An 11,781-nucleotide genomic window follows, 5' to 3' on the forward strand; every position below is an offset into this window, starting at 1 on the left:
TTTTCCATGGAATTGCCCTGTATCAGTCAGTCAAAGAGAGTGTGTTGGAATGTGGAGATAAGGCTGAAATTCCAAAAGTGCATACGTGCGCACAGGAACAGCCTCAGGGGGCGTTGTGTGTGTGCCTCATCGCCATGGGGACACACACAAGTGGACTGAAGCTGTGCTCCCGGGCCCCCAGAGGGATACCCGATGAGCATCAGCGATGTGGCCAGGTCACTGCACTGACAGCTGGGTCAGCTTTCTGGAGAGCTGGCGGCAGTGGAGGCTTGTAAGCAGAATAGTGGGGAAGCGAAAGCCACTGTGGTTACAGAACACATCAAGTGAAGTCAACAAGAAAAGGGGGAAACATCAAGTAGCTAAGTCACCTGTGTGGGAGCGGAAAAACAAACAAGAGGGGGCCGACTATGAAATAAAGATTGTAGAAGTGCTTGAAGGAGCAATATAGGAAACCTCTGGTGGGCTGAGATGAGTGATGTGAGGACAGATTAAGGACAATGCCTAAGTGTTTGGCAACAACTGGGCTTGGGATGTTCTTGTGCATTTGCTGTATGGAATACCATCAACACACCAAAGTATCCCGGTCATGAGTAAAATAAAATATTATTTTCAATCCAGTGAGTAGGACAGGTAGGCCATATGTTTATGCTCTTCTAGTACCTGGGTATTTATCTGCTCAAATCACTTAGCACACCCAGGGCCCCTAATGAAGAGTGGCTCTAGTATTAATGAAAGCTAACCCCCCCCCCCCCCCCCACACACACACACACACACACACACACACACATAAACTGTTAAAAACAGATGAATAGAAAACACATCCTTCCATTCAAACCAGAGGCAGTGGATGAGCCTCACGTCGTGGAAGTTGAGTCGAGTTTAACCCTTAAAGGTGTAGGTTTTTGAACATTCTAAGTTCCGCAACAATTGAAGGTTCTAAAATTCTATGTTGAATTCAATGAACCCAGATATTCTTTAGAACGTTCATTTCTCAACATTCCCGTCATACCAGTGTGACGGTACTCCTTTAAGGGTTAGTTTAAAGCTCAAGATAGTTTGACGCTAGCGCCACGCTGCCCCTCCAACTGTTCACCTGCCAAACTATAGCGAACAACAGGAAAAATCTGCTGCTTGCTTCTGGTCAATGTGATCCCTGCTTAACAGGGTGAATCCACCGGTGTCACAATATTCAACAATTAGGCTATGTCATATGCCTAATGAATGGACCAATCCCTAGCCCCGTCCATCTGAAGCTCATCCTGAAGCACTGTGCCGACCAGCTGTCTCCAGTGTTCACAGACATGTTTAACATCTCACTGGAATGCCACTTCCCAGCCTGCTTCAAGACGTCCACCATCATCCCTGTCCCCAAAAAAACAAAGATCACAGGACTAAATGACTATAGACCAGTTGCCCTGACGTCTGTGGTGATGAAGACTTTTGAGCGCCTTGCTTGTTTTGTCCCACCTTGTGAGAAACTGAACTTTATCGTTCTCACTACCTCATCCGCGTTGCCCTGCAAGCGCAGACACGAGAGAAAGAGACTCATTTGTTCGCACACACACGCACACAGTTCCCCACTGCGTCCCTCGTTGAATGTAAAATGTTTTGTTTGTGGTGTTAAGTGTTGTTGCATGTTTGGTGGGCTTTGGGTTATACAAGAGATGTACGGGGGTTTTTATTGTTGGTGTCGGGTGTTTGCCGCCGGTTTGGCGTTCGTTCACGCTGTAAACCAATTGTTTGGTTTGCGGTGATTCCGCTCATTCATTCATTCACTCATTACAATGTCATTACCAACTTCATTCTTGTCAATAACAATTACATAGTGTGGTACCCACTAGCTTGTCATCCATTTGCCATGTCATATCGTCTGTATAGTGCCCATAATCTGGTTAACGCATACATCTACTCACAACACTTCCTGACGCTCCGACCTCTGTCACTGTCCCATTGCGGAAGCGCGCTCCGCGCCGGGACAGGTTATTTTAAAACATTCTGCAGGGGTAGGGAGCAGGGCATTATGCTACAGGGGTGTTTAGGATATTCTTTTGGTTGTTTTGTTTCTTTATGCCTTGTAGTTAGGTACATATTTATAACAGACATATGTTTTGTTCATTATATACTTTTCGGTTGTTTTCTATATCATTGTTATGTTGATTTGTTATGTATTAGTGAGCCCTATTCTGAGTACTTCCCTAGCTCAATGGTGTGCCTCAATTATCCCCATTTGACAGTAATAGCTGGGGCTATTTAATGGGGTAGCTCAGTTCCCAAAGGGTGCGTAGTAGGTGAAGGACTCCTGTTGTGAGGCAGAGTAAGTTATGTGTTATGCTGATACTTTGGACTATGCATTGTTTGTGCTATCTTTGTTTGTTTTTGGTAGGGAAAAGTATTTTGTTTATTAGTGTTGCTATTTTTGAATATGGTGAAAAAATAAATAATTGAAATTAACAGAAGCTACATCCAACCTCTCCTGCAAGTGCCGTTTTCTCCATCTCCACCTAAAACTCACAATCCAACACGTGGGGTGACCGCCCGGTCGCTCACACACCTTAAATCCATCACAGACCCACTCCTGGACCCCCTGCAGTTTGCCTACAGAGCCAACAGATCTGTAGATGATGCAGTAAATATGGCCCTCCACTTCATCCTCCAACACCTGGGGGGTATTCCATCAACCTCGCTAAAGGCCAAACCTGGCTTATTTCGATAAATTTAGTGAGAATTCCGTTCCATTAATGAGGTTAACGTAAATCCCAGCTTGGTAACTATGAGAATTTATGCCACAGAACAAACTTGCTCCGTAGCTGATTTCTGTAGGCAACTATCATTTTTTTCTCTCAATGTTAAATGAAAATCCTGTAGATGGAGCTTGCCAAATCAAACCGAAATCGTCTAGTATTGTCTTAATTTTACGACCTATATCCTCTTTTCGTCAATCTACTGTTTGGTCTACTGTTCTACCTCGTGCACGAGCAGAGATGAAGCTGACCTAAACCTCGCTTGAATAAACGAGGCCAAGATGCCGCTAACTTGAGTTAATGGAACGGCTTCAGCCCCAAGTGAAAGTCTACGCTAGTTCAAGCCAGGCTATTTCTGTCAACGTTTTGCCGAGGAAGGGGTGGGATATGTGTAGACAACGGCGTTACAAACTAGCTCCATGCATTTCTATGGAGGATTTTTTGAGTGCTGTTTCTCCTCATTAGAAAGTCTCTGACCCGGCGGCGATTACAAGGCTAAAGGGTACACTTGCTATTACACCTCAGTCCAGCAGATGGTGGTGGTAATGCACTCCGTTTGTAAACTGCAAAAAAAAAACTCACTGAAGAAGAAGAACAGGCCAGTGAACCCTTCTTTTTTTGGGGGCTTTTTCTTGGCAGTTTGCAAACGGAGTGCATTACCACCACCATCTGCTGGACTGAGGTGTAATTGCAAGTGTACCCTTTAGCCTCGTAATGGCCGCCGGGTGTATAAGGCGAATACCATAGATATATATAATAAAGGCTAGATGTCTCGTCCGTGCTGCTGGCCAAGGGAGGTCGACGTCCGCAGCGGCCATCTTGCCACAGTCAGCTCGCTAACTCATAACATTGTGTTTCAATGGTGCACTGTAATGACAGGTAGTGACCTGAAGGTGTCATTGTTATAGCCTGGGGGCATTGTTCTGCCTTTAGTAGAAGAAGAGATATACCTTACATGAGGTACCACAGAGTCCACCAGGTAGCTTGCCTGTGACAAGATGGCCGCCGGTGATACCGTTAGAGACTCTGCCATAAGACATCTAGTGTTTATTATATATATATATATATATATATATATATATATATATATCTATGGCGAATACCATAATCCCAGCTCTGCTGCAGGACAAGCTCTCCCAGCTGCATGTACCTGACTCCACCTGCAGGTGGATCATTAACTTACTTACTTGCAGTACTTACTTACTTAACAGAGCACACAAACTTTATTTTTAAAATGGCAGACATAGCATTTTTCTCATTTTATAGCGACACAAGGAGTAATTGATAATTTTTCTGCAGATATTGTTTCTATTGCTAAAAATCTAATTGTTTCCCCAAATATGAGGGTCCTAACTTCAATTTAGATTATATTAGATTAAATTTAGATTAAATTAAATGATTTCTTTTTCTGCCAAAAATGTAGTCACCACTACTCAAATTCTGATTTGACCACAACAGTTCTCTAATGTAGTTCTCTAAACGCATGCCACTTTAGTTGAGGGGCCACAAAGATGATGAACTCATGAGTAATTAGCCTGACATTCATGTAATCATGATGATCATGCTTAAGAAATCATAAATCATAATGATGGACCCATCGTTCATGCATGAGGTAATTAATGAGAGACTATGAAGTCATGTAGATTCCTGATGATTCATAAGATATACAGGAATGAAGTAATGCATAAATCATGAATTAATTCATGCATAAACTCATGATAATTCATGTACCCTTACCGTAACGTGTTACCAAAAGTTCTAATACAATGGCAGATAACAGAGATCAAAATGAAAAATACAGAAATAGTCATTATTTAGCTGCAGAATTCAATGTAAAAATTGGTTGTTCAAATTGCTGTATCATTCACATAATATCCTGACAAGTGTATACCAGCCTAACCTAAAGTGATACCATAGCAACAAATGTATTATTGTCCACAACAGTACATTAGTTGTGTTTTGAGATTGAGAATGCTGAGAGGTTTTTCATCCTGTTGATTCAATGGACTTTAGTTCTGGACTTTAGTCCAGTGGTGATCCGTATACCTCCACTTCACAGAGTGTTAGATACTCTACACGTCCAGGAATCACCACGGTAACATATCGTCCCTCCATCCCATGACACTCATAGGTCTCCGATAACCCAGCAGGAATAGAGGAGATCACTGCACATCTGGGAAAAAAACAGGATTTGAATACTAATACAGGGTCCATGTGCATAGGTCTACACTATATCATCCAGTTATCAATTTAGTATGTACTGTATATTCCAAATAGTCTGTTACAGATTATGTACAGTAACACACACACACACACACACACACACACACACACACACACACACAATAACAGGGACCACACACACACAATAACAGGGACAGCATTACATTCAGAGATTTTGGTCGCAATGTAGTATCTGTGTGAAGAAATTGAGAGACCATTTTTACCTGGGGTTGTTGATACCATTCTGCTCCAAAGAATTTCCTATTCGTATTTCAGCCCCATTCAGTCTACTGGGAATGCTATCCACAGTGTTGGTGATTACAACAGAGAAGACTTTATGACTTTGAAGCAAATCCACCCTCCACCAAGGGTTGATATGAGCTTCTGTGTGAGTACAGGAACCATGAGCATAAATGCCGTCACGATTCCCATCGATGGCATTGTTCGCAAAGCCTTTTCCAGAAAGGTCTGACTGCGTTGCTTTCCCTTTTAAAGCCACATTCTCACCTGCATGGAGCCAATGAAAGAAAACTAAATTAGCTACAAAATAATATGTATCATTCCATGTATGGAGTGGAGTTTGTTGAAGATCTGATTCTCCTCTGTCATCCAATCCTTATCTTGATCATGTGTGAACACCTGTTTATATACTAACGCACCAACACACTCACAAATCAAGACAAGATGCTGCCATATTGTAATACAACTGTGTCAGATCCTGACCCCATATGCCACTTGACAGACCACAACCTGATGCATTCTATCTCAAATAAGAAGCATTGAGCATCATCTATATCACTTTCAAAAAAATTGTTTGTGTATTTTGTCACATGCTTTATTTACGATGCTTACGACGATGCTTACCATTTGGAGGTGGATATCCATACACCTCAACCTCACAAAGTGTCAAAAGCTTGTTGTCTCCAGGCAGAAAAACATTAAGATAGCGTCCCTGTATCTCATTATCCCATGTGAAGCTGAGTGATCTGCCAGCTGGGATGGAGGATATGACCGCTGCCCTGAAAGTAAAGAGTTACAGTGCTTTATGTTCATATGTCTCAATATCAACATCATTTTATGAAACAGAACACATCTACCTTTACAAAAATGTAATGTTTGCGGCAGATTTGCAGCAAACTTGTGGGTGATTTGTGGGAAACAAATGAGTTCACTAGAAAATATTGCCAGAAGTTGCCAATGTTGGACGCTAAATGCAAAGTTCCAGCAAAGTTCTATAGCAACAGTGAGAACTTTGCCACTACTGGCAAATGTGTTCGCCAGTGATTTGCCATCACACTTAACAAATAATGACAAACTTCCAGTGAACTTCTAGTGACAAACCTAATTTGCATATGACATTGCTGCAAATTTGCTGCAATATTCCCAAAAGTTAACTGCAACTGTTTGTCAGAAACCTAATTTGCATGTGAAAATATGACCTTGCTGCAAATTTGTGGCAAATGTTTGCCAGAAACCTGAAATTTCTGTAGGACTAATTATTTATATGAATGAGTGATTTACCAATTAATTTATTAATTGATTATTTTGTTCAGTGGACTTTTACAAAATGTTGTATATGGGGCAAGAGTTTACAGCATTATACCTAAAACAAACACAGACAAAAAATCCTTTAAAAGCATGAATATTTCTCACACATTCACCTAACAAAACCACCCAGTGTCATAGTGGTATCAGGGGAAGGAAGTTGAAAAGTAAACTATATTCATTATATCAATAGCTTTTCAACACTCCGTCATTTAATCATTTAACTGAGCCATTTTGAAACTCACAGTGGATTGCTATTGCCATTTTTCACCAGGGAGTTGCCGATACGAATCTCAGCTCCATTGAGGTACTCAGGGCAGCAGTCTTCTCTATTGGTGATGACAACAGAGGTGATTATGTACGGGCTCAAAAGATCAACCCTCCACCAGGGATTTGTTTCTTTATCAGTTAAGGTGCAGGATCCATGAAGAAAATTTGGGTCACGATTACCATCGATGGCATTGTGGGCATCACTGTGCCCTGACCATGGGCTTTCATATAGGTCTGATTGTGTGGCTCTTCCATACAATGCCAAATTTTTAGCTGTAAAGACAAAACAATTTTACATTCTCATCACTTAAACAGCAAGATTGTATCATTTTATAGTCTTGGATTAAGGAAGTCAGCATGCCACAGTTTAAAACGCTTTTATAAACCACCTGCAACACATGCCTAGTGTGACCATATAGCCAACCCATACATGGAAGGCTCCTGTACACATGACACTCGGCGTGCTTGTAGCCCCACTAGGCTGATAAGGCCCATAGGAGTTCTAGACCCAGGGGTCACCCTCCCTTCACACTGGGAGTTAGGAAGGTGCACATTTCACATTTACGTGATACCTTAACCTTTACATACATAGTGTCTATGTGTGTGTACTGTATATGATTTTGCAATACTAGTATACAAGTATAGCAATTTTGCAATACTTTGCTATAATAGTCACAAAAATGATAAAACAATGACTTGTTTGTATTTATGTGAAACAGTGTGATAAATAGACTATCAAAGTTTGTCATTGTTTACCTTGAGGTAGTGCCAGAACTGTGAATCCTGACACATGAAGTGCGATAATCAAGAAAAGTGTCTCCATTCTAGGAAGGAAAAGTTATGTTTTAGCAGTAATTAGAGAGAAATATGCACATTATGACAAGTCAGTCTAAAATAAACGCATTGCTCTTCATAACATTATCTTTACAAAAGAAGAATTGAAAAAGTAAAATGTCATCACGCTTTCCACTCTGCTGCTATGGAGTGCTTTGTACATTGCAATTATAAGTGCTCTGTAGATTCTTAACTACATGGACATGATGGAAATACTCTCCCTCTTACCTTGATATGTTGTACTTCGTTTTTTCATATACACGTACTTGTATCTCTCTGAAGAAATGACATGTATCTCATAGCTTTCTGGCCATATATATACCACTGCTCACAACAGTGTTTTTTCCCCTTAACTCCTCTCACTCTCACTCACACACACACTCACACACACACACACACATTCTCTCTCTCTCTCTCACACACACTCTTTCTCTCTCGCACACACACACACCAGGCATATGTTTATGGTGGGGCGGGGGTAGGGGGTTGTTTAGGCTGAAAAGCAGAGAAAAGTCTCACAGCAGAGTGCCAGGCGTCAATACTGTTTATAACACTCAACTCTTAAGGATAAACAAAATGGCCGAGGCCGATCTTTTTGCCTCCTTTTTTAGTCCTGTGCCGTGAGATCAGAGATCATTTAAATCCAGCCAGACAGAGTGCACTCTGAATCCGGCTGCGTTGATGTCCAGTTTTCTGTTCTGCTTTAGTTTGAACCCAAAAAACTGAGGCTCGTTTTTGGAAGCAGCATGTATGTTGCGCCGCTGTAGATGTAGAAACAACAATTTGCGTGATAGTTATCACTAACGGCTATGCTGTATGTAAAACTGGGAAAACACGTCTCTGACTCCCGGACCATCAGCACCGGTTCCCCTCAAGGCTGTGTCCTTTCCCCTCTACAGTATTCACTCTTTACCCTCTACTCACTCTTCCTGTACACAAAACAATAGCACCTCCAGTTAGCAGTCAGTCAGGCTCCTGAAGGTTGCAGATAACACCACCCTTATTGGGCTCGTCTCTGGTGGCGATGATTCCGCCTACAGTACAAGTGGGAGATTGACCATCTGGTGTCCTGGTGCAGGCAAAACAGCTTGGAGCTAAATGCTCCAAAGAGAGTAGAGATGGTTGTGGACTTCAGGAGGAACTCAGCCCAGTGAGACACCCATCTTAAATACATCATTCCTCATACAGTCCTACAATTATTTACCAACCCAACACCCATTTAACAGTAGAGATGGTTGTGGACTTCAGGAGGAACTCAGCCCCACCCGCCCCCATCACCCTGTGTGGCTCCCCTGTAGACGCTGTGAGTCCTTCTGCTTCCTGGGCATCATCATCACCCACGACCTCAAGTGGGAGCTGGACACCAGTGCCCTCACCAAAAAGGCACAGCAGAGGATGTACTTCCTGCGACAGCTGAAGAAATACAACCTGCCAAAGCCAATGATGGTGCTCTTCTCCACCTCCATCACTGAGTCCTCATGGTGCTGATGGTGCTCTTCTACACTTCCAACATTGGGCCCATCCTCACCTCCTCCATCACCATCAGCGGCCTCTGCCAAGGACAAGCGCGGACTGTAGCGTATCATTCGCTCTGCTGAGAGGGTGATTGGCTGCTGTCTGCCATCCCTCCACGACCTGCATGCCTCCAGGGCCCTGGGGCGAGCAGCAGGGATGGATTACTGCACGGGCCTACCGGGCCCAGGCCCAGGGGCCCAAGGGGTCAGGGGGCCCTGAAGCCCAAGCCTTTGCATGGAATTATTGCCTCAATATCAACAAATCAGGATGTAGGCTATGAATCATTGAATTGAATATGATTGAATTTAGTATTGGCCATCCCCAAAATGCACCAGAATACAGGAAATCACATCAAACAAATTAAACATTTTCTGGGGGAGGACCCCCAAACCCCCCCTCCCACATACACGAAAATGAGTGGGGGGGGCCTTAATACATCTGGGCCCAGGGGCCTGAAAGTTCATAATCCGCCCATGGCGAGCAGGTAGGATTGTGGCTGACCCCTCCCACCCTGGACACAATCTCTTTGAGCCACTCCCCTCCGGCAGGAGGCTGCGGCCCATCAGAACCAAAACCTCACAGCACAAACTTAGTTTCTTCCCGACTGCAGTTGGCCTCACAAACAAAGCCAGGGTCCCCCACTGGTACTAACAGTAACTCTTAATCTCCTACCTTGACCCCCACTGACACCATACAGTCACGCTGCACTACTAACAGATATGTGATTACATACAGTATCTCATCCACTTTGTTGTTCCACTTATGGTTGTCCGTCTCATCCTAATATGTATATATTTTTTGTGCTATAAGCGGTATGCACTGGCGAGGATGGCTGACGTTAGACTGGAGCAACGCGAGCTGAACTGTCACGTGACTGTTTTCCCAAGATGGCTTGTGTATGTGAACGGTACTGTTTCTAAACTATCTTTTTAATAAACTGTCTGTACAGTTACAAAGTTCTCAATGCTTCGGTTTACATGTAGGGCCCCGCATTATGCTACCGTGGAAGTGTGGTGCTATTTTGAGCCTTGTTAGTGGTATAAAAATAGCGATTTCTTTTTACTTTGCGTGTGCCCCGAAGACTAGCGCTAAACGTTTATTAGCGGTTTGTGGTAAAACTGGTCACGTTCGATTAGCATGAAAACGGGCGAACTCTGTACACATGTGTTATTAACCCCATGGTTCATTTTGCACCGGAATTGTCCTTTAACACAGAAGGTATGCAACTTCTAAGTCAAAGAAAAGCCCAGTTACAACCCTATAATTAGGCTGGAGACTAAAATGGTCCATTTTGGCAGATTTAACGCCTCCTCATGGTTTTCTGGACTTCCACATGAATAGTGAATTACCTTGCAGCCAATGACGAGGCTCACTTCTCAACACTCTACACACTCCAGTACAGTAGATGGTGGTATGAACGATGCAATCTGATCACTAATTTCAAGATCTGCTTATGTTATGATCCAAAGCCAGTTTAGCCTACTGTAGCAATAGCTTAGTAGTCGTGCATGATTGAGCCAGAATTGGATAAGAAGAACCAGTCCCTAAAAGATTGGAATTAAATGTTTCTGACTGTGAAGTATTGTTCTTTTGTACATTTTCTCTACTGGCACTTCAACCCAGGCACAAAACACTCACTACCAGTAACCTACAACTGTCGTGAAAAAATACCCCCCCCCCCCCCCCCCCCCAAAAAAAAAAAAAAAAAACATACCAATGATTTTGTTGTCCAACAACCTGTGCCTCTCATAAACGACGTTGTAATGAATTCGGTGCTGTCTCGAACTTAAGTATCAAGTTATTTAGCGAGAGACCAAAGTAAAATTGTCACGTTTACAAGGAAAGGACTCAGGTTCAGATAAGACCCCGATTTGGCTCAGAAGAGGAGGTTTATTAGCAGATTCAAAAGCAGAGCTTCCACAGTCCTGAGAGTATTCCACTGGCCAATCTTTCATCAAAAGTCGATCTTCAGAAATTGAACAAAATCTCTGGAAAAAATCATCTGGAAATACTGTTGAAGGCAAAACGCAGGGCACAGGCAACTGAATACTCCAGAGAGGACGCAGGCAAAACACAAGTGCCATATACACATGCTATATATTGTTTTTTTCAGCAGAGTCTAGGCTATCCACATCTGCCACAATTTCATGTATTAATAATACTTGCATTGATTTGATTTTCACCACTGCAAGCTGACAGCTTGACATGCCTTTCATGTATGTGTATGGCAGACTGTCCTGAATCTGATATTTCCATGGTGGAGGGATTTTCTGGGGCTGAGCAAATGTGAGAAATATGTGGTGTGAGCCTTACGGAAATAAATGCCATTTTTTATTTAGCCCTATGAGACCTACTCTATTTTTTGGCAATTCTCACTACCTAATAACTAATATACACATATATCCTGGTCATTGTAAGTGCCATACACATATGCTATATATTGGGGTTTTTTTCCAGCAGAGTCTAGGCTACCCAAATCTGCCACAATTTCATGTATCAATATGCATTGATTTAATTTAGATTTTTAAATAATAAAAATACAAAAAGAGTATTATAAAAATTATTATATTTTGACATGTATCTCACCACTGCAAGCTGGCAGCTCGACTTGCCTTTCAAGTGTGTGTAGGGCAGACTGTCCTAAATCTGGCAA

General features: G+C 42.5%; 1 protein-coding gene and 1 long non-coding RNA gene across 2 annotated transcripts; both read right to left on the minus strand.

Annotated features, from left to right (window-relative positions):
• Window positions 1-4,459: 4,459 nt before the first annotated feature.
• On the minus strand, window positions 4,460-7,056 carry LOC121696826 (fucolectin-4-like; the record flags this gene model as incomplete). Its single annotated transcript, XM_042077873.1, has 4 exons — window positions 4,460-4,914; window positions 5,189-5,471; window positions 5,829-5,983; window positions 6,755-7,056. Coding segments are annotated over 4 exons (891 nt in total), but the record flags the coding sequence as incomplete, so codon positions are not given.
• A 470-nt stretch (window positions 7,057-7,526) lies between these two features.
• Window positions 7,527-11,210, minus strand: LOC121697792. Its single transcript, XR_006026552.1, has 3 exons — window positions 11,191-11,210; window positions 9,074-9,081; window positions 7,527-7,603 (listed from the first exon to the last, which is right to left on the minus strand). It is a non-coding gene; the product is annotated as an uncharacterized LOC121697792 (long non-coding RNA).
• Between the last annotated feature and the right edge of the window lie 571 nt (window positions 11,211-11,781).

The sequence above is a fragment of the Alosa sapidissima genome, chromosome 22 (genome assembly GCF_018492685.1).
Source record: "Alosa sapidissima isolate fAloSap1 chromosome 22, fAloSap1.pri, whole genome shotgun sequence".
NCBI classification, from domain to species: domain Eukaryota; kingdom Metazoa; phylum Chordata; class Actinopteri; order Clupeiformes; family Clupeidae; genus Alosa; species Alosa sapidissima.